Consider the following 24563-nt stretch of genomic DNA (forward strand, 5'->3'; position numbering starts at 1 on the left):
AATATGATTGTTGAAACAGTGATGTGCCAACAGTAAAGCTGGCCATAGATGCAAAGATTTGAGATTTTCGGGCCGTGAGATTTTCGTGCCATGGCGATCAGTCAGAAAATTTCCAATAACATACCAATAATATCTCTGCATGTATTGCCGATCTGACAATATCAGTGGGAGACTGTCACCAGCTTTTGTCGGAACTGTCTTTAAAACGATTGCTGTCAGGGCCAGAACATCGTCTGATCTGTTCTTTTACTACTTTATTTGATCTGAATGGTTAATGGCAGGTCAGAAGGTGGAACCGAACGATCTTCGTCAGACGTGAAGGTAAATCTGCATGTCTATGACCACCTTAACTCTTAACTTCCAGAATAAGACATATTGGTTATCTACCACTAAAATATTTCTGAACTTAAGATGCACAAACAGCATGCTTGCCTTCTAGAATCCTCCATGTTATTTATCTATCACTGAAAAGCTGCACAACTTAAAGGGATACTGTCATGGAAACATTTTTTTTTCCCAAAATGAATCAGTTAATAGTGCTGCTCCAGCAGAATTCTGCACTGAAAATCATTTATCAAAAGAGCAAACAGATTTTTTTTTTATTCAATTTTGAAATCTGACATGGGGCTAGACATATTGTCAATTTCCCAGTTGCCCCTGGTCATGTGACTTGTGCCTGCACTTTAGGAGAGAAATGCTTTCTGGCAGGCTGCTGTTTTTCCTTCTCAATGTAACTGAATGTGTCTCAGTGGGACATGGGTTTTTACTATTGAGTGTTGTTCTTAGATCTACCAGGCTGTTATTATTTTGTGTTAGGGAGCTGTTATCTGGTTACCTTCCCATTGTTCTTTTGTTTGGCTGCTGGGGGGGAAGGGAGGGGGATGATATCACTCCAACTTGCAGTACAGCAGTAAAGAGTGATTGAAGTTTATCAGAGCACAAGTCACATGACTGGGGCAGCTGGGAAATTGACAATATGTCTAGCCCCATGTCAGATTTCAAAATTGAATATAAAATATATGTTTGCTCTTTTAAGAAATGGATTTCAGTGCAGAATTCTACTGGAGCAGCACTATTAACTGATTCATTTTGAAAAAAAATGTTTTTTCCCATGACAGTATCCCTTTAAGAGGAGCAAACATCATCTCAGTATCCAGAATACTTTGAGCTGGTTAGCTCTCACTTGACTGGTATTGAACAACAGATGGTCAAACATCAACTCTTAGCTTCCAGTAGCCACCAAGTTTGCTGTAATACTGCTAAGCTATCTGCAACAGCACATCTTAGCTCCTCCATAAATCCAAGATCATCCACAATGAACAAAGTATGTATTACCGGCCATCAAGAGTCCATAAAGTTCCTCATCACTTCAATATATGTATGCAAAATATCTCTGGAAACAACCATTAGTAGTCCTGGAATCAAATTCAGCTACAACAAATATTTGCAGATTTTTCTTACTGGGCCTTCTCCCATTGGACCGTAAAGTAGAGGCAATATCGCCAAGCTGGTATAGCACATGTTCCAAACATGGAGCAGATGTCAGGACATCACTTAACAATCCCCATGAGGCTAAAAAGCAAGATAGACCAAGGTGTGAATTTAGACCTTGAGGTATAACAGAAACCAATGTGTCCACGATCACAGCCGCATTTGTATAAACACAATCAATGAATGATCTTTAGCAATTCAGCAGAACTTTACAGAAATGATTGTTCTCTCCTAAGTGTGACTTCATTTTTCATGGAATTACTAGAGAATGATACGTCTAAATCTTATGTTTATTTCTTGGCTGGATATGGTGCCATGAAACATTAACATGCTGAATATAATGGAGGTAGAAGATAATATATGACTTCCAACTGACAATACTTGTTTTTTGGCAACCCCCGTAGAGCACATACCGGGTTTATGTTGCGAATAAATCAGGAGACAGGATACGGGGAGGGCTAAAGCTAGCCGAATAGATGGGAACGTGCCCAGTGCAGACAGGAAGACACGGCCAAAGAAAGAATCAACTTTTTATTGCTTCTATAAATGATCAATGAAAAGATCAAGCACCTCTTATTGTTTGAGTGTTGAAAGGGTTTTGCTTCATATTGCTCTTGGTTTGGAGCTAATAAAAATTGACTCTGCCGACTGACAAAAAGGCTCCTCCTGTCTCTGTGTTTCCTGCAATTCACTGAGGTCAGCAGGTTATCTAAGCAAATTGTGCTGTAATTCTCTATTGTGAGCCCTAACAATTCCATAATTATCATTAGCCTTTACTTATATAGCACCGGCAGGCTTGCACAGCATATTACAGGGATGGTTCATCAGTCACACCAGACCCTGCCCTAGTGCAGGACAACTTTAGTAACCAGAGGAAACCCTGACAGACATGGGGAGACATAAAAACTCCTCGCCTGGACCCATAAGTAAGCTCAGGACTACAGCAAACCTCATGTTCTGCTTGATGATTCCCCACGACCCCTAAGCTCAGCTTCTCATCAGCAGCCCAGAGCAAACTGAGCATGTGCGTGTCGTAGACTCTCCTAACAAAATCCAGGATAGGAAACTTCTGTGACAACTTTCAAGGCCTGGAACGTTAATGGCATAGAGATGTTGAACCTTTAGCCTGGATCAATTAGTTCAGTATATTTAATAGTGCATTTTTAACCATTTTCATGGTTTAGTTTTCCTTTAAAAAAGGATCGCTATTGGAGACCAGTCAAAGCTACAACCAGTAGTAGTTTTGGTGGAACGAGAAGTCTAAAAACTGTGCTTATGGATGACTAACAGCAGAAATGCTGGGGTGGGGGTAATCGGATAACTTAATTCATATCTGGCAGTGAATTAGAAATAAAAGGCAGGCAAAGCACCAGAATATTCTATTACAGATAGGGATGCACTGAATCCAGGATTCAGTTCGGGATTCGGCCAGGATTTGGCCTTTTTCAGCAGGATTTAGATTCCGCCGAATCCTTCTGCCCAGCTGAACCGAATCCGCATATGCAAATTAGGGGCGTGGAGGGAAATCACGTGACTTTTTGTCACAAAACAAGGAAGTAAAAAAGGTTTTCTCCTTCCCACACCTCTGATTCTGATTGATATTCGACCGAATTTTTTCCTAATTACAGAGGAACTAGACTAAAATATTAGATACTAACTAAGAAGTATTGTGCTGTCCCCTATAAAGAAAGTCATACCCAAATAAAATATATACGGTAATAAGTATTCCACTCTATGTCCCAAATCTGTATGAAGACCAGGGGCCATACATCCAGGACCTCTTTAAAAAAAAACCACACAGAACACAAAGTAATCACTTTGTAATTAATAATAAATTCTTAATCTTTTGCAGACACTGTAAGTTATTTGAGAAGGGTACGTTATTTTCAATATAACTTAAAAAAACACTAGGGGGCAGATTTATTAAGGGTTGAACAGTAAATTTGAATTTTCAAATTTTTCTTTGGTGTCAAATTTCACACATTCAAATTTGAATCCCCCAATTCGAATGTGAGAGTTATCACACCTCGACAATGGAAACAGTTCTAATTCGAATATTCGCCACCTAAAATCTGCTGAGTTCATTTACAAGTCAATGGCAGAGAGGTCCATTGAACCATTTGAAGATGTTAATTGCCTTCTTGACATTCAAGGTTTTTTTTGGAGGGAAAACTTGCTTCAAATTAGCTTCGAATTTTCGGGTCAGCACTATTCGATCGAATATTAGACATTCCATTTTTTCCTTAAATAACCTCCCACTCGAGTCGTGAGTGCAGTATATTTGAATTGAATAGAGTAAAAGAAATTCACATAAATTCAACCTTTGATAAATCTGCCCATAGAAGTCACTTCATTATTGTTGACCTTTAAAAAGACACCCTGCCTTTATTTGGTCATGGAACGCTGGGTGACTATGTTTATGATTTACAGTGTGATACAAAGCTACACCATCTGGCCAGGGTAATAAAACAGGGATAATCCTAACATCCTCTAAGATAATATACACAAGATATTTATACAATAACATTTGATAATGTGTGATCATTTGTGTTTAGTTACAGTCCATTTTTTTTTTTTTAGCCAACTGTAATTCTTAGTGAGAAAAAACTCAACGTTTCATTTTATAGTAAATGTTGTAATTGACGAGAGAACAGTCAATGTCCTGATGGCAACAAACAAAAGCAGCCGTCCAACTCAGGCAAGCTGAAGAACTATAATTCAAGCTCTTGGAGCGTTGCTGTTCTTCTGAAGCAGAGATAAGTCATTTTATCATGCAACAAGTAGAGCGTGTACGATGCATTTGGATAGTACGATGCCGGGACAGAAGGCATATTTTCAGCTTTGTGTCTGCACTGTAAAACACAACACTATCCAAGAACACATGTAAGAGGGATTCAACATCTGGTTTGTCATTGGTTAACGTGGTCATTCCGGCCATATTCATTGCACGAAAAATGGGGTATCAATCGTACCTTTTAATGCAACGTTCTAAAACTAACATGGAGAATTAAACTGTAGGATTAAAGTCAGAAAAATAACTAATCGGACGATGGGCTGGACATAAATTGACAATAATTGTACGAAAATTAGGACTTGGACTTGTGACGTATGGAAAATTTCATCCCGCAAATTACGTTCTTGCTTAAATATACATAGTAGGTGTTTATACTAGGGATGCACCGAATCCCGGATACGGTTCAGGATTCACAGGACTTTTTCTGTAGGATTCGCCAAATCCTTCAGACAGGCCGTACCAGTGGTGTAACTACTGGGGGAGCAGGGGGTGCAATTGGGCCAGGGCCCGCACCCCCTCAGGGCCCCCCGGCAGCTCGTGTGCCACTGAATTCTTCAGTAATTGCGGCCATTTCCGGGCATTCGGAGGGAGCTGCAAGTCCCGTGCCAGGGCCCGTCCCCGTCTAGTTACGTTACTGGGCCATACCGAATCTGAATTTGCATATGCAAATCAGGGGCAGGGAGGGAAATCGCATGACTTTTTGTCACAAATCAAGGAAGTAAAAAATCTTTCCACTTCCCGTTCCTAATTTGCATATGCAAATAAGGATTTGGATTCCGTTCTTGGACGAATCTTTCGAGAAGGATGAAGGGGTTCGACCGAATCCAAAATAGTGGATTTGGTGCATGCCCAGTTTATATGAATGGAAGTGCTACAATCCAATGTGTGCACAAAGTTTCATCAGTTTCACTTTTGAAAAAGAGATTTTGTTCTCAGTTTTAAAATGAGTTCAGTATATATAAATGACAAATACAATAATGGCAATAATATTGGCACCAGCACATCAGGATAAGAAGAAGAAGAGTAAGCTTTGGAATAAGCGATGGCTTTTAAACATATGGACAAACAAACACAAGTTCCTCTGCGGGTGTGTGCATTTTGTCTACACGTCATAGGTGACCCATGAATGTCATCAGGTAGTGATGTGTCAAGTTGTGATGTACGGGCCGGACCCAATACCCGCGGGTTGGGCGGGTTCAGGCCGATCTCGCACCTCTGGTTGCACTGCCGGTCTGCCGACTTCCTATTTTTATAGATGCGCGCCTTAACAACCCGCCCCTTTTTGTGACATCATCGGCGGGTCTATAAAAAGAACCCGGAAGTCGTGAGCAGGCGGGCGCAGGTGGAGGGAGGGCGGCTTAAAATCATTAAGCTGGGGGTGCAAGGAGGCTGTGAACACAACATTCACATAGACAAATACAACGCAGCCCATTATCAATAAATTAAGGACATTGTGTGCCTTAAGCTACTACAATGCCTTACCCTTTAAACAAAACAGGGATTGTTTGTCCATATATTGCAATATATTTAAGATGGCCACCTATGTCAAAGTCATCCTTGGTATGGCCAGTCCTACTCTCAACTTTCTGATTCATTAAGAATTCAATTGCTTCATTATACATTTTACACAGGGACTATGTTTTACCTGCAACTTACTTGCTGCTTTCAAAGTAAAACTACCAAGGATGATATTGGATCCATTATCCGGAAACCCATTATCCATTAAGCTCCAGCTCCAAATTACATGACCATCTCCCAAAGATTTTGTTTCTCTGTAATAATAAACCAGTACCATGTACTTGATCCAAATTGATCCAAATTCAAATTCAAATTAAGGAAAGAATATTTATCTGGAAAACCCCCAGGTCCTGAAAATTCTGAATAACGGGTCCCATACATTTAAAGCATTTTAGCTTACGTGAAGCATATTATTGTACTGTATATGAAGAGGGTTTTAATCAAGACATATTACCCAGTTGAAAAATGGTTCCTGTTCAATCAATATGCTTAGAATTTGAAATCAAATATATTGATTTCTCTAGCATGTCTAAAGATTACATGTGATGCAGGGTATCCCAAACGCAGAACTAACTCCAAGGACCCGGTCTCGGCTCACTCTTCTACCTTTAACAGCCGCCTTTGGCTTTGGGGGGAGCCCTCTGCTACTCGGATACTGCCAAGTCTTAGCGCGATGACGTCACATGGTGCGCCGAAGAAAGCCGAGAACCCCCAAGCACCATGCAAACCTGGAAGCGGCACATTCAGGAGCAGCGCACAGTGGAAGAAGGTGGCATCGTCCCCATCGCCCCATTACACTACCAGGTAATATTCTCACATTACATTTGAGTTGAATTAACTGAATTTATAAACACTTGAATATTCATAATGGATATTCCAATAAAATGTATGTAATAGTATTTTTTTTAGAATTATTTAAACAGTTTGGTTGAAAAAAAATGCGGACTTACTTCTGCTGATTATATAATTGAGTCTGACAAGGAAAATATTCATCTGTCAGAGGTTCTACAATATAGCCACTCCATCGCTGCTCCTGCTCTTAATAAAAATAGGTTTGTTTTGATTGAAGTCATATGCCTGTGCTGTAATATGTGCTATAGCGTAAATAATATGGCTGGCTTAACCATACAGTTAGTGTACACTTGTGTGCTAAAAGCATGAAACTATATGTGCTATAAATAGTTATTAGTAATTATTCTTCAAAAGTAATCACAATTAAGAGTGCACACTGGCCATTGTAATTATTATGCTATTATACTGTTAAGAATTGGGTTCCTATTTATTACAGTACAGGGATGAAGAAACATTTAAAAAAAACAAAAAAAAAAAACAAAAAACTTGTTTCTACATGATTCTATTAAAATTAAAATTAGGGCGGCACCAAATCCAGGATCCAGATCGGGATTCAGTCAAGACTTGGCCTTTTTCAGCAAGATTTGGTTTTGGCCGAATCCAAGTGCCTAGCACAACTGAATCTGAATCCTTAACATCATATGAATTTTTGTTACACAAACAAGAAAATTGTGTTTTTTTCTCTCCATTTTTACCTTTTCTTGTCCTAATTTGCATATGCAAATTGTGGTTCGGTTTGGGATCCCTTCATGAAAGATTTTGCAGAATCCCAAAATAGTGGATTTCTGTGCATTCCTAATATAAGTATCATTTTAGTTTCACTTTTAAAACTAATGGGGTCCCTCTATCAAGGACTGGGTGCTAAGGGTCCTTAGAGCTCCATAGGCAAAGCTCTTTGTACAATGCAAAAAAGGCTAGGGTTGCCACATTCAGGGGCCATGCAGTCTGGGCAGGGGGCTTGCCAGTAACATCATGAAGCAGGTCACTGACATCACAGGTGAATCCCAAAAAACAGACTGGTGGCCACCCTAAGCGAGGTGCAAGAAGCTCTATTATGGTAGCCATAGATGTTACAATTATTTTTCCAGGAAAGATTGTTTGTTTCAACACACACGTGTAAAGCTGAATCATCAGATATACAGGTAGAAACAATAGAATTCTGCCTGTATTTGATGATTCAGCACTAACAAAGGCGAACAATCAAAATTTTCTGGCCAGACCGATCAACAAGCCGACCGAAATCCAAGTCTTCTGCTGATATGGGTCGGCTCATTTCCGATCATAAACGCACCGAATAATGTAAGAAAATTTGTTTTGTATGAAATTATCGGTGCGTCTATGGCCAATTTAAGTAATGCTCATCCAGTGCAAGCAAAGGACATGCCCAGGGTTGTACACATGTCCTCTATGTCTTGTCTGTCCCTCTGCAGAGAGAGCGATAAACCCAACTTTTTGCACAAGTGCAACTCTAGCATAACAAGGTGCATCTTGGGCAAAGAACACAGCACTCTGCTGCTCATGGATAAATCAGTCCCAATTCATCCCTACTGCCTGCAATAATGAAACATATTGCAAAACATTTTTTAATTAACATGAATGTGGCGTCTAATTAAGTTTCTTCAAGCGAAGCCACCCATTGGTTACACCTTAACTTCCCAACTTTCCACAAAAATGTTTTCATTATACATTACGGGAGCTTGGGAGAAAATCTAAACCTAGATGTATTAACATACACAAACAGAACACCCCGATTTTGTTTTCTAATGTTACTTAATGACAGCAGCAATTTCATCTTTTAATATCCCGCAGAGTACAGTGTGTACAAACCCATATTAATGATGCAATGAGCTTCATCTCATAGGGCAAATAAAGAAGAACTCATGGATTATCTCATGAAAACTCAACAGAAGTCTAAGGGTAAATTTGGAAGTGCATTAGGAGATACATTTGAATGTTGCCCATTTATCCAAACTTATTCATTCTCCATGTTTGCTGAATCAACAGTGGCTGTTTTTGTGTGACTTTTGGACATGCCTCTATGTGACTATGAGGGGTCAAAACACCACTCTTTAATAAAACGGACATCCCTCTTATATTACCCTTAAAGGAGAAGGAAAGGTTAAAATGAAGTAAGGTTTATCAAAAAGGTATATATAAATACACCAATAAACCATCAATGTAATGCTGCTCTGAGTCCTCTGTCAAAAGAAACACAGCATTTCTTTCCTTCTATTGTGTACTCATTAGGGATGTAGCGAACGGCTGGAAAAAATGTTCGCGAACATATTCGCGAACTTGCGTCAAAAATGCGAACGGTTCGCGAACGTCGCGAACCCCATAGACTTCAATTGGAAGGCGAATTTTAAAAGCTAGAAAAGACATTTCTGGCCAGAAAAATGATTTTAAAGTTGTTTAAAGGGTGCAACGACCTGGACAGTGGCATGCCAGAGGGGGATCAAGGGCAAAAATGTATCTGAAAAATACATTGTTGACACAGCGCTGCGTTTTGTGCTGTAAAGGGCAGAAATCACACTACGTCACTCAGGTGATGTTTCTGGACACGGAATGTGAAAAAGCTCACACAGCGAGGTGGCACTTGGTTAAAGACTGGGCAAACAATGCCTGCAAGGGCAACGTATACAGTAGTGGATACGGAATATATTATTGCTGCTGTATCACTCAGGTGATGTTTACGGACACAGAATTATTATTGTTATTTAGACAGAATGTGAAAAAGCTCACACAGCTAGGTGGCACTTGCATACCTCCCAACTGTCCCTCTTTTGACCACTCAACCCCCTGTCCCTCTTTTGTACTGGAAAGTCCCTCTTTTCTCTGAACTGAACAGCTAACTTAATTAGCTTTTGGCAAAGAGCTCAGAACAGCTAACAGGTGCAAATAAGATACTTTGTAACAATTTTGACTCTGGTTGGTGCTGGTAGTGGTGAACTACTAGGAGGAGCAGCACACCAGTCCCACTCCCCAACACAGCTAGACTAATAGCACTGGGCTCTTATAGTAGCAAAGTAAAAAAACAAAAAAGAAAATAAAAGCAGTCCTTACAAGGACTATTGGGTTACAGGCAGCAGTCAGCAGATGAGAGATCAGCAGCAGGACAGCTGCCCACAGCAGCTACATACAGAGCACTGCAGTAGAAGGTAGATTACTAGCCAGCAAAGCTACCTAACCTAAAATGTCCCTCAAATCCCTGCAGAGTTCTGTCCCTACAATACAGAGCAGTATCAAGTAGATTACTAGCCAGCAAAGTTACTATCAACTGTTCCTCAAATCACTAACCAGCTCTCTCCCTACACTAGCTCTTCCAAGCACACACAGGCAGAATGAAAAAACGCTGCAGGGCTTCAGTTTATATATGGAAGGAGAGTGGTCCAGGGGGTGTAGGGGTGGTCCAGGAGGGAGAGCTTCCTGATTGGCTGCCATGTATCTGCTGGTCTGGGGTGAGAGGTCAAAAATAAGCGCCAGCTAAGGCGAACCCAAATTGGCGAACGTCGCGCGACGTTCGCGAACATTCGGCGGACGCGAACAGTCGATGTTCGCGCGAATTAGTTCGCAGGCGAACAGTCCGCGACATCCCTAGTACTCATGGGCTTCTGTATCAGACTTCCTGCCTTCAGCTTAAACCTTCAGGGCTAGGGCTTGAGCATGCTCAGTTTGCTCCTCTCCCCCTCCCCTCCTTGCTGTAATCTGAGCCCAGAGCTATTAATGAGCAGGGAGACTTAGATGGGAGAGAGAGCTCCTATAGCTATTTACTCAGCTATGGTAAAGCATTCTACAGAATAAATATAGTGTTATAGCTTGCACTATTGTGGCTAATCAATAAACTGCCTCGGTAGCTTTCCTTCTTTTTTAAAGGAGAAGGAATACCATTTTCTACTTGGGGGTGCCAAAAGTTAGGCACCCCCAAGTGACTACTTTTACTTACCTGACACCCTGGGCCGGTGCTCCTATCAGCAGAAAACTGCACCAGCTCGGGATCTTCTAGCAAGCACCATGGAATGATCCTCTTCCTGCTTCTTCAGGTCTTCTCTCGGCTGTACAAAAGCCGACTATTTTGCTTTACTACGCATGCGTCTGCCACCCGAAAATTTTAAAAACAAAAAAAGCAGGAAGGGGATCGCTCTATGGTGCTCGCTAGAAGAACCTACGGGCCAGTAAATGTAGCCACTTCGGGGTGCCTAACTTTTGGCACCCCAAGTAGAAAATGGTATTCCTTCTCCTTTAATTCATATGGCATGGATATATCACACATTATTTTAAGAATGGTCACGGCAAACCAGCATCTAGCTGTATATTTTAGCCCTGAATTATGGTGGGTGGAATTCTGGGGAAAAATTGCTGCATTGTTGGAAAAAAAATGTTGAATTGTGTAGTTTTTTTTTTCTTGCTTGAACTGTAATTTAGGCCCATTTACTTACCAAAATACTTTTCTTTAAATGTATGTAGGCTCTTGACAGCAGCAATCATGTTAAAATGGAAAACAAAGTCCCCAGAGAAAACATGTGTTTAACAACTCCTTTATGCTGAAAAGTGATCCCTCCTGGGAGGAAAGTGGCACAGATCAAAAGGAAGAAGGGTTTAAAAGGGCTACAATACTCTACAGTGTCATTTCTTTGGCTTTCATATAGTCAATCCTAACATAAAAAGGCTTAGAAATATTATTCGGAATCTTTAACCCCCCACTGGAGGCTGGAAACCGCAGGACGTGAGTGGTGGAATGCACCACGGTTAAGAGTGCACACACCCCTGGGCCCAACAACACTGCTGCCTTCTCTGTGTGCACAAAGGAAGGTCTGAATGTGATTCACGAAGCAAAGCGCTCAGTATTTTACAAGGACAGCTTTATGAGCCCAAAAGCAACACAAGTTTGCACTTGGCCAGAATGAAGATCTGCTGTTTATCCAGAGTTCAGTGTACGCACAAAAAGCACATGCACCACCACGTGTCCTCCCTGCACGAACTGCTCCAAAAACAACAGACTCCTGAGCCTCGAGTTTGTTAGTACAAGGCTAAATGAGAGTTCGATTGCCACTGAATGTTCCATGTGTAAAATATCAACAATTTTAGCTATTGATATGTTTAAAGCACTCCGTGTACTGTGCACTGAGAATAAAGAGACAAAATATTCAACTGTATAATAAGCCTATATTAAAAGGAGGCATATCCATGGCTACCCTGCACTGTATCTGACTACAGATTAGAGGTTTGGTTTGGGATTCTGCCTTTTTTTAGGAGGATAGAATTTAAATGAATGAAAATGTCTGGCCGAACCAACCTTAAAATCATGTGACTTTTCATCAGACAAACACGCAAGTCGAAAATCTTTTAAAGCAAAACTTTTATAAGTAAAAGAGAACATTGGTGGCCTTGGTCCCACCCATAAAAGTAAAAGAGAACATTGGTGGCCAGGGTCCCACCCATAGAACTAAAAGACAACATTGGTGGCCAGGGTCCCACCCATAAAAGTAAAAGAGAATATTGTTGGCCAGGGTCCCACCCATAAAAGTAAAAGAGAATATTGTTGGCCAGGGTCACACCCATAAAAGTAAAAGAGAATATTGGTGGCCAGGGTCCCACCCATAAAAGTAAAAGACAACATTGGTGGCCAGGGTCCCACCCATAGTAAGTAAAAGAGAACATTGGTGGCCAGGGTCCCACCCATAAAAGAGAACATTGGTGGCCAGGGTCCCACCCATAGTAAGTAAAAGAGAACATTGGTGGCCAGGGTCCCACCCATAAAAGAGAACATTGGTGACCAGGGTCCCACCCATAGTAAGTAAAAGAGAACATTGGTGGCCAGGGTCCCACCCATAAAAGAGAACATTGGTGGCCAGGGTCCCACCCATAAAAGTAAAAGAGAACATTGGTGGCCAGGGTCCCACCCATTGAAGTAAAAGAGAATATTGGTGGCCAGGGTCCCACCCATAAAAGAGAACATTGGTGGTCAAGGTCCCCCTCCCATAAAAGAGAACATTGGTGGCCACGGTCCACCCCACAAAAGTATAAAAAACAACAACAAAAAAAACATTGTTGGTCATGACAAAAATTAAATCGGCATTTGCTCAACTTGACAGATGGGCAGTCTGGGCCTGTTGGTTTGCGATTTTGGCCAAGATTCAGCCTTTTTCAGCAGGATTCGGATGCCGACGGATCCAAGTGCCTGGCCGAACGTAATCCAAATCCTTAGAATTGTGACTTTTCATCAGGAAGTAGAAAATGTTTTATTTACGAGTTGGGCATGTGGCCTTGGTTGCGGATATGGGACACTGAACTGATACAGACCACCTTTCTGCATTCTACGCTTTGCCAGGTCTTTATATGTTTCTGTAGCAAAGCAGAGCCATAACCCCTGGAAGTAACTGTTACTCCTAAAAATATTCTTATTTCAATTGATAGGGATCTTAGGGTCCAAACAAGGGTAGCGCAAGTACTCATGGTACTGACTTTTATTCTATATGCAGCAAAAAATACATATTGAAGGATCTATCTTTGGGATGCACAAGACCCCATAGTAATCAGGCTGCCTTATATAAGGGTGCCAATACAATGGCACAACCTCTGAGCAAACTGTTCGTATATGGACCCACATTGATGCTTTGACACTGGATTATTGCTCCAAGTAATGGAAGATTTTGTTTGGCTCAACAATATATGCAATAAGACTCTAATGCAGGGGTGCCCAAAAGGTAGATTGGGATCTACCAGTAGACCTTTAGCTGGTGATCAGTAGATCTCAAGACACTTTGACAGCTTGTCTATATCACCCTCCTGTTTTATTGTTTTCATTCCGATATTTATTCTGTTAAAGCTACACAAGAAATAGTTCTTTTTGTTTAAATATAGTAATATAAATTCTCTTATAAATCAATATAATATTTAAGTAATATTTTCCATGGAACAGAATACTAACAGTGATAATATGGATGCAGATCATAATGGGACAGCATTGCTAAAAGTAGACCCCGCGTTTCTAAAATATGGGCACCAAAGAAGAGCATTGCTACGAATTAGAGGAGTTAAGATGGCTATACACTATAAGATCAATAAAACATCTGTAGTTTAGGGTCTGCAAGTAGAAACTGATGAAACACCACACAAGGGAAGAGGCCCAGGTGCACCGCCCTGAGCGGATAAACTGAAAAAAACCTTTGGAGCAGGCACTCAATGAAGACCATCTTCCACCAGGCAAATAAATTCAAAGTGAGGAGTTTATAGGCTCATAGGCCTATGATTAAGTGTTTATCACGAAACGCGTAAGGCTGTGGACACAGTAAACTCCTCTTTTTGAATTTATTTGCCTGGTGGAAGATTGACCCCGTTAAGTGCCTGCTCCAAAGGTTTTTTTCCGGTTTATACACTATAAGATGGTGAGGTAGCCCTCCCAGGGTGGACAATAACAGGCTTTATTCCGACTGTTGGTCCTAGGGCCAAACGATTGGATTACAACTGCAGGAATAGGAGCCAATGTAGTGAAAGCCGCATCAACTAGCTGATGTGGTACCCGATCTGGCAGGAAAATCAAACCTGCCCGTTCCACATCTGGTCGTTTGTTGGGGGCCCATCGGAGTAATATCTGGCCAAAAATCGGCCAGATTTCAATCAGGCATTGTTGATGTTCTCGTTGGATCCCCTCGGCTGGTATACCTGCTGTTGAAATCAAGGTGTCTAGTTTTGGCCAATGATCAGATTAAAGCCCAATATTATCCACCTTAACTGGGTATTGGGGAAAGATCTGCTGCTTTGGCAACCTCACCAAACAAGTGGATCTTATAGTGTTTGGCCACCTTTAGAAAGCTTTAAAGGAGAAACAAACCTGTAACATAAAAAAACCCTACCCCCTACCCTTTTTAGACCCCCCATCCTCCTCCCCCCCAGCCTAGGTGGTACCTGGGGCAAATGCCCCTAACTTTTTAATTACACCTTGGTGCAGATTCTGTCCCCTGTCACGGCAGCCATCTTCCGGTCCCTATCAACTGCGCTTGCACAGAAAGTCATGACAATTTCCGGTCTTAAACGATTGCGCATGCGCTGAAAGTCACAACAATTTCTGGAAATTTTCGGCGCAGTTGAACTAATCTTCCGGTCCCGAACAACTGCGCATGTGACAAAAGTCAAGAAAATTTCCGGTTCCGAACAAATGTGCATGCGGCGAAAGTCGCGAACATTTTCGGTCCAGAACAACTGCGCATGCGTCACAATAATTTCCGAAAATGTTTCAGAAATTTTTGCTGCATGCGCCGTTGGACTAATCTTCCAGTCCCGAACAACTGCGCATGCGCCGAAAGTCAAGAAAATTTCTGGTTCCGAACAACTGGGCATGCGCCGGAAGTCACGAAAATTTCCGGTGCATGCGCAGTTGAACTAATCTTCCGGTCCCGAACAACTGTGCATTCGCAGAAAGTCCCGAAAATTTCCGGTCCCGAACAACTGCGCAGTTGTTTTGGACCGGAAAATTTGTTCAACTGCGCATGCGCCGAAAATGAAGGTCAGCTTCCGAAGTTTAACGAAGAAAAGAAGATAGCCGCCATGAACTGCGGGGGACAGAATCTGCACCGAGGGGTACGTAAAAAGTTAGGGCGATTTGCCCCGGGTACCACCTAGGCTGGGGGGAAGGAGGGAGGGGGTCTACAAAGGTTAGGGGGGAAGGGTTTTTTTTTGTTACAGGTTTGTTTCTCCTTTAAGGAAGGGTTGGATGTCTTTTTTGAAAAAAAATAAACATTATTTGAGGAAAGGTTGACTTGATGGAGAGTCACCATGATTTAGCCTCAACTAAATATGCAAGTGTGTGACATGGAGTATCCATAAACGGTCGGCATAATGCTATTTTCTACAACAATGGTTTCTGGGCAGGACATGAGTAAATGCAGTATTTCCCCGCAGGAAGAATAAAGAGGTTTCCCTCAGTAAGAGAAGATGTTTGCTTTGGCAATGTAGGCTACGTTTTCTGGATAATATTCCATTTCTAGCCCCCCACTAGCACAACTCCCCCTTCAGCCTGAAAGTACGACGATGCGGAGAGAAAAGGAAACGACTCGCTGCTACCAGACGACTGAATATGGTAAATCCCATTCTGCTCACTGACTCCCATTGGACATTAGGTAAGATTTCTGAGTTCATGTTTCCATATCCTGCCGGGGAATATTTATGGAACTTAATGAGAGAAACAGCCGTGTTCCTGCCGCTTCCTCTCCGTCTCCCTGGAACAGCTGAATAAATATTATTTTTATTATTATATTATATCTTAGCAGTCGACAGGATCCTCTTATCTCCGGCGAAAACAACGGTAGCCAATAATACGCCCTTAGAGGAAAAGAGACTGTACATTTCCTGGATAGGTCTGCTGCCCTCCAGTATACGCAAGTAGCAGTATGGAAGCTCCCGCACACGTGAACCAATGTAAATACGCAGACTTTTTTTTCAGTTACTTTGTATTATTTATTTGTCACCGTTTTTCCAATACAGGTATTGAAGTTTAAACTTTTTTAATTTTCACTTTCTTTCTAAAGCTGCTCTGGGAAGGGGGTCGCCAACTCTGTGAACTGTTCTAAAATGACATTTGTTTATACCTCCCAACATTTTGGAAATAAAAAGAGGGACAAAAAAAAAACAATGAATTTTTTCACTACGCCTGTTTTGGTGGCGGCACCCCCCAATTACCGTGTTCATTTTACAATATTTGGCAGGTTATGAAAGTTTGAACATAATTCTGTATTTTTTTTCAGTTATTACCGTTAATGCTAATGAAGGTGAATTGCCCTTTAAAGGAGAAGGAAACCCTTTTGCAAAAAACCCCGTACCCCAAACCCCAGGTAGACCCCCCTCCCCCCAGGCTAACTGCCCCCCCCGGGAAATGCCCCATACTTCCTACTTACCCCTCGTCGCAGATTCTGGCAGCGGACTTCACGGCATCCGTCTTTCGGGTCCTCGGTAAGCTGAGAGATCGTCAATTTCCGTCAATTGCAGCGCATGCACAGTTGTAGAAAACCGGCAAATGCGCATGCGCCGACATACGATCTCCCAGTCAGCTTACCAAGGGCCCGGGAGATGGATGCCGTGAAGTCCCGTGCCAGAATCTGCGACGAGGGATAAGTATGAAGTTCAGGGTTTTTTGCAAAAGGGTTTCCTTCTCCTTTAAGCTGTGAATCTAACTTCTCCAAAGAGTCCTGTTATCGTATATTGTTACATTTTGTTTATCTCAAAATTGTTACAAATGTATCTTATGTGCAGCTGTGGCTGTTCTGGGCTCTCTGCCAAAAGCCAATTAAGTTAGAAACATTGTTTCTTTTTCTGCCTGTTCAGTGCAGAGAAAATCGGGACTTTCCAGTAGAAACGAGGGATTGCGGGTTGAGCTGTCACAAGACAGACTGTCCCTCTGAAAACGGGACAATTGGGAGGTATGATTTGATGATACATTTCTCATGTGTAGCCCTGCTGAGCAGAGTGTATCATTAAGAGCAGTTATTAGAATTCTGCTCAATGGTTGCTAATAATAATAATAGAGTGTCAGCACTCTATAGCATGGACTCAATGGTTAGGTCCCCTTTAACAGGCAGTTATGACAAACAACCCAGACAAAATGTGGTCTACATGTCATTATTCCTCCCTAATATGATGTTAAAGCTCCCCCTTGTGGCAGTCTTGTTAATTGCCAAAGGCTAATAATCCGAGTCACTGTTTGTCCCTGTAACATAAATACTTATCCAAGGACTGGCAGCTGATAAAAAGCTTCCTGTGCAGAAAAGAGCACAGTGAAAGTTTTATAGTTATTATATATGAACTCAAGGGAAATTTGCAGTAGCCTGGCCCCAAGATTGTAGAGGGTAGTGCCAGCAATTAAAGGACCAGTAACATCAAAACATTTTTAAAAAAAATTTGTTAGTATACAACGAAAAAAAAACACCAAGACAAATTAAACTTTAAAATCACAAAGCTTTTATTAAGAAATAACTTACGGAAACTCCGCTTCCCCTCCTCTTCAGAAAAGGCGACAGGGCGACCATCCATCCTTCGGCGCTTGATTTCTCCTCTCTGGCTATTCACTGACAGCATGTGAAGGAGGGTGGGCTGGAAGAGCAACAAGGGAATGCGGGTGCATGGGGGGCAGCTGCCTGCACTCACGACTCCCCTGTGGATCAGCTTGCTGATTTCCAGCTTTGCCCCCTGTGTAAGGAGATGTGCGTGTCCTCTGCCCCCATCTCCTCCAGCAGCTCTTCTTCATCCTCCTCCCAGTTTCAGTGGTGTGGCCTTGGACTCCACATCAATGCAGAGCTCCCCCTGATCAAAGAGCGGCTGGAAGTCCGGGATGGAGGAGAACCTCTCCAGCATCATGTCATCAGGCAGAGGTGGTGGTGGGGCTCGGGCAAGCCCAGGTAGGCACGGTGGACGTGGGGGGAGAAGAGGTGCTCATTAACTGGCAGTGTGGAGCCACTACCGGGATAGCAGCTGCAAGGCAACCCAAGATGGTGTCCATGGGCTGGTTGAAGGCTGGAAGGGCTAGCTCCTCTTGGTCCAGTCTCTCTTTATTGATAGCCGGCATGGTTTCCGCACGTTGCCCCCTAGTCTGCGGGAATTGCACCTTCTGCTGTAAGTGCCCCTCAGCGCTCCACGAGGTGCAGGAATATAGAGGAGGGCAGGGCGTCCAGTCCAGACTAATGTCTGTCGCTAAGGACTCCTTATCACGCCCGTAACTGATGAAAGCTTGGAGGGTGCAGGGTCTGGCTTCCACATCTGTGAGCAGGTCATGCGGAGCCCGTCGACATCGCCTACCTACTGCTGCTGTTGGACAGCTGGGAGGAGGAGGATAAATAAGAGCTGGAGGAGGAGATGGTGGTAGAAGACACGCACATCTCCTTACACAGGGGGCAAAGCTGGAAATCAGCAAGCTCATACACAGGGGAGCCGTGAGTGCAGACAGCTGCCCCGAATGCACCCCCGTGTTCTCTTGTTGCTCTTCCAGCCCACGCTCCTTCACATGCTGTCAGTGAATAGCCAGGGAGGAGAAATCAAGCGCCGAAGGGTGGATGGTCGCCCTGTCGCCTTTTCTGAAGAGGAGTTTCGGTAAGTTATTTCTTAATAAAGGCTTTGTGATTTTAAAGTTTAATTTGTCTTTGTGGTTTTTTTTTCTTGGTATACAAACAATTTTTTTTAAAAAAAATGTTGATGTTACTGGTCCTTTAAGGGGGGCTGTTGTTACTTGAGGGGGTTCAGTTCTCCTTTAAGATTAGTACAAAAACTGGCCTTTGTGGGCTTAATCACTCTAACCCATCCTAACCACCCCCAAAAATGCAAAAATCCCCACAAAAATATTGCACAAAATACTCACTTTAAGATACCAAGAGGATCTAAATCGACTTCTTCTTCTTCCTCCTCCTCCTCTTCTTCTTCATTGTCTTCCGTTCTTGGTAAATTCTGTCTGTTTTGACTTCTGGCTGGGAGGTGCAAAAGGGCTTCTTCCGAAGGATCTTCTTGCTTAAAGAAATCTCCTTCTTCGGACTGATTTACGTGGCATTTCTCCCATTTCAGGTCCACAAAGTCAGTAGAATTTGATCCTGAAAAAAAAACATTTATTAAGTTGTTAATCAGTGGATTTATATTTCTGTTATTAAAGCAACTGTTCAAGAAGAAAGTTACCAGCACTCACGGTCTTAGTTTGCAGGAAAACCTTGCTTTATTTCAGTGCGGTGATGCAACGTTTTGGGGCCACGTCCCTTTATCAAGCATGAGGTCACTTTGGTGCATTTTGTATTGTGATCACTATATAAAGTTTTATTGCACATTGTATACTATCCTTGAGAAAGGTCCCAAGAGGGACCGAAACGTTGGAGCACTGTGATGTGTGTAAAGTAAAAAGACTAGGAATGCACCGAATCCACACAAAAGATTCGACCAAATCCGAACCCTAATTTGCATTTGCAAATTAGGGGTGGGAAGGGGAAAACATTTTTTACTTCCTTGTTTTAAGCCAAAAAGTCACATGATTTCCCTCCCCACCCCTAATTTGCATATGCAAACTAGGATTCGGATTCGGTTCGGCCAGGCAGAAGGATCCTGGATTCAGTGCATCCCTAAAAAAGACACAAGGGAACTGCTGACCCAGGAATGCTTTATTCCAAACTTTGATTATATAATTGAAAATTGGCCGTGCTCCCCTGAGATTGCTTGATTGGAGTGCGAATACTGAAGATATATTATATAAAGGTTCTTAGGTAGAACCGAAACGTTGGATACAATAAACCTGCTATAGTTTATTCTTTATTGTTGTTCCTAATTATTTAACTCGGAGTGCTGTCACTATTGGATGGATACTTACAGAGCATTTCTTTTTTTAGATGGGGTCAGTGACCCCTATTTGCTGAAAAGAGCCATAAGATGAAGGCAAATATTTAAAAAAACTATAAAAAAAAAAAATACAAAATGAAGGCCAATTGAAAAGTTGCTTAGAATTATAGAATACTAAAGATTAACTTAAAGGTGAACCTTCACTTTTGGAAAAAAAGTAAAAAATAAAAGATGGAAAGCATGTAAAAAAAAAGTCTTTATTTCTGAAAACAACTGAACTGAAAAAAGTGTTTGGAAGGTGAAGAAGTCCTTTCAGTCGTTACCTAGGAAATCCAGCAGTTGGGGACAAGCGGCCAGCTGTCTGTCCTTCGCAATAGCTTTCACTATGTCGTTGAAGGCTGCTCTCCGTTCTCGGATGTCGGCTTCTCCCACGAACAAGACTTTTCTTGGGAAAGGCGGCAGTGAGGCGTGGGGGTAACCGGCACAGAGTTTATGATAAAACTCTTCAATCTCGCTGTATTTTTTGGAGACCTAGAAGGAATAAGAACAGGTGAATGACATGTCATATGTATCAAATGCATTCATGAGAATTATCCTACAAATACATACAAGGTTCCAATACAATGCAAGTAGGGATGCACTCAATCCAGAATTCGGTTTGGGATTCAGCCTTTTTCAGCAGGATTCGGATTCGGCCGAATCTTTGTGCCTGGCCGAACCAAATCCAAATCCTAATTTGTATATGTAAATTAGGGGCAGGTAGGGAAATCATGCAACATTTTATCACAAAAGAAGAATTTTTTCCACTTTTTCCTTGCTTCGGTATTCAGCCCAATCTTTCACAAAGGATTCGGCTGAATTCCAAATTCCTAAATTCAAAATAATGGATTTGGTGCATCCCTTAATGCAAGTAATAACAATATTTTCATTTTACAAGCGTAGCTGTTGCACCTGGCTGTGGCAAACCAATAGAATGCCCCAAAAAAAAAACCCCTGCAGTTGCATATCATGTCCATATTTTTTGCCATATTTGTGAGTTCCATGGGCAATGCAAAAAAATAAGTAGGGGGATGGGACCTGTTATCCAGAATGCTCGGGACCTGGGGTTTTCCGGATAACGGATCTTTCCGTAATTTGGGTCTCCATGCCTGATGTCTACTAGAAATTCATTTAAACATTAAATAAACCCAATAGGCTGGTTTTGCTTCCAATACGGATTAATTATATCTTAGTTGGGATCAAGTACAAGCTACTGTTTTATTATTACAGAGAAAAAGGAAATCATTTTTAAAAATTTGGATTAATTGGAAGAAATAGAGTCTATGGGAGACAGCCATTCCGTAATTCGGAGCTTTCTGGATATCGGGTTTCCGGATAAGGGATCCTTTACCTGTATATAGTATTTAAAAAAAATGCAATGAAAGGCAATCGCTAAAAAACACAGCCCTAAAAGTTCACAAGTACAAACAGCCAAAAGGAAATGGAATTAATTAGCTGATGCGTTTAGGTGGGCTCAGACTTACCTCCCAAAAGTGCGTCAGACAAAATATGCCCGTAGACCTAGTGATGGGTGAATAAATTCGCCAGGCACAAGTTTCGCTACCGGCGAATAGATTTGTGAAACTGCGAAAATTCGCCATTGGCAAAAAATTTGGGACGTGCGTCGGAAGAGTTGCTCGCATCAAATCCGTCGCCCGTCAATATTATTCGGACGCCCATTGACTTTAATGCCAGTGTCAAAATTCAGGATTGACGATGGCATCAAAATTCGAGTTTCGCAAATTTTTCCCAGTTAAAATTCGTGAATTTTTCTCGGCGAAGCCAAACGGGACAAATTCGCCCATCACTGCTTAGAACTCTGCTCTGCTAACCCTTCTATGAGAATGAAAATTGTGCTTGTGTTCAACGTAGTCAGTAAGTTCCCCCTAGTGGTGGAATGAGGAATTTCATCTGAAATAATAGGGCTCATTTTCAAACCCAAACACAGCGTGGAACATGCAGAAAAACCCACTGCATTTGGTGTGTGTGTAAAAAGCCTAAGGCCGGGGATGAGACCTGGTATGAGACCTGTTATCCAGAATGCTCAGGACCCGGGGCTATCCAGATTACAGATCTTTCTGTAATTTGGATCTTCATCTGCTAGAAAATCATATTAACATTAAATAAACCCAATAAGCTGGCTTTGCTTCCAATTATATCTTAGCTGGGATCAAGTACAAGTTACTGTTTTATTATTACACAGAAAAAGGAAATAGTTTTTTAAAATTTGAATCATTTGATTAAAATAGAGTCTATGGGAGATGGCCTTCCTGTAATTCAGAGGTTTCTAGATAACGGGTTTCTGGATAAAAAGCAACCGGAAAAACCACAGATAACAAAAAATGTAAACCAATTGCAAATGGTCTCAGAATATCACTCTCTACATCATACTAAAGGTTATCTCAAAGAGTAACCTTTTAAGCACCCGCCCTCAGTTCTCATTTCCTCTGTATATAAGTAAACGAGTAAAGAGTAAACGAGTGATGTGCTTTTGCACTTAAGCCCTTGAATGACTGCCCCCATGGCTACACAGCAGCTTGTTTATATAAACTATAGTAGTAGTTATCTGTTATCTACTGTGTATCCTGTGCTTGAATGGCTGCCCCCATGGCTACACAGCAGCTTGTTTATATAAACTATAGTAGTACTTATCTGTTATCTACTGTGTATCCTGTGCTTGAATGGCTGCCCCCATGGCTACACAGCAGCTTGTTTATATAAACTATAGTAGTACTTATGTTATCTACTGTGTATCCTGTGCTTGAATGGCTGCCCCCATGGCTACACAGCAGCTTGTTTATAGAAACTATAGTAGTACTTATCTGTTATCTACTGTGTATCCTGTGCTTGAATGGCTGCCCCCGTGGCTACACAGCAGCTTGTTTATATAAACTATAGTAGTACTTATCTGTTATCTACTGTGTATCCTGTGCTTGAATGGCTGCCCCCATGGCTACACAGCAGCTTGTTTATATAAACTATAGTAGTACTTATCTGTTATCTACTGTGTATCCTGTGCTTGAATGGCTGCCCCCATGGCTACACAGCAGCTTGTTTATAGAAACTATAGTAGTACTTATCTGTTATCTACTGTGTATCCTGTGCTTGAATGGCTGCCCCCATGGCTACACAGCAGCTTGTTTATATAAACTATAGTAGTACTTATCTGTTATCTACTGTGTATCCTGTGCTTGAATGGCTGCCCCCATGGCTACACAGCAGCTTGTTTATATAAACTATAGTAGTACTTATCTGTTATCTACTGTGTATCCTGTGATTGAATGGCTGCCCCCATGGCTACACAGCAGCTTGTTTATATAAACTATAGTAGTACTTATCTGTTATCTACTGTGTATCCTGTGCTTGAATGGCTGCCCCCATGGCTACACAGCAGCTTGTTTATATAAACTATAGTAGTACTTATCTGTTATCTACTGTGTATCCTGTGCTTGAATGGCTGCCCCCATGGCTACACAGCAGCTTGTTTATAGAAACTATAGTAGTACTTATCTGTTATCTACTGTGTATCCTGTGCTTGAATGGCTGCCCCCATGGCTACACAGCAGCTTGTTTATATAAACTATAGTAGTACTTATCTGTTATCTACTGTGTATCCTGTGCTTGAATGGCTGCCCCCATGGCTACACAGCAGCTTGTTTATATAAACTATAGTAGTACTTATCTGTTATCTACTGTGTATCCTGTGCTTGAATGGCTGCCCCCATGGCTACACAGCAGCTTGTTTATATAAACTATAGTAGTACTTATCTGTTATCTACTGTGTATCCTGTGCTTGAATGGCTGCCCCCATGGCTACACAGCAGCTTGTTTATAGAAACTATAGTAGTACTTATCTGTTATCTACTGTGTATCCTGTGCTTGAATGGCTGCCCCCATGGCTACACAGCAGCTTGTTTATATAAACTATAGTAGTACTTATCTGTTATCTACTGTGTATCCTGTGCTTGAATGGCTGCCCCCATGGCTACACAGCAGCTTGTTTATATAAACTATAGTAGTACTTATCTGTTATCTACTGTGTATCCTGTGATTGAATGGCTGCCCCCATGGCTACACAGCAGCTTATTTATATAAACAAAAGTAGTGTTTCTGAAGCAAACACAGCCAGGGTCGGACTGGAGGGCCCGGGGCCCACCGGGACTAATGTCCAGGGCCCCCTCCGACCCCCCTGCCTCCCTACTATGACGCGCTGAGCACGCTTGCGCGAAGGCGCTGCTCGGCGCGCCTGCGTGTAGGCGCCGCTCCTCACTGAAAGGTGCCGCTCACATGCGCTAATGGCGCTGCGCGCAGATAGAAAAGACTTTTTTCTTTCAAGTATGATCGGGACGGGGGACTGACCCGGCGGGGGCCCATAAGGGGTCGGGGCCCACTGGGTTTTTTCCTGGTAACCCGCCGGGCCAGTCCGACACTGAACACAGCAGTTTTACCAGTGCAGGACAACACTGCATTATATTTTTATTACTTTAAAGCACTTTCATTTGTTCATGTTACTGTTCCTTTAAGGCAGGAGCTGCCCTGCTAAAGGGTCATACAGGCAAACACATTTTTCCAC

General features: G+C 42.1%; 1 protein-coding gene across 1 annotated transcript in view; it reads right to left on the reverse strand.

The window, feature by feature from the left end:
- The window catches only part of hs1bp3.S (HCLS1 binding protein 3 S homeolog), a 50918-nt gene that overhangs the window by 18983 nt on the left and 7372 nt on the right, over positions 1-24563 (reverse strand). Inside the window, exons 3-4 of the mRNA XM_018265963.2 lie at positions 20275-20482; positions 18996-19221 (exon numbers count right to left, since the gene is read on the reverse strand). Coding sequence (XP_018121452.1) covers positions 18996-19221; positions 20275-20482 — 434 coding nt within the window. The remainder of the gene's footprint in view (positions 1-18995; positions 19222-20274; positions 20483-24563) is intronic.

The sequence above is a fragment of the Xenopus laevis genome, chromosome 5S (genome assembly GCF_017654675.1).
Source record: "Xenopus laevis strain J_2021 chromosome 5S, Xenopus_laevis_v10.1, whole genome shotgun sequence".
Taxonomy (NCBI): domain Eukaryota; kingdom Metazoa; phylum Chordata; class Amphibia; order Anura; family Pipidae; genus Xenopus; species Xenopus laevis.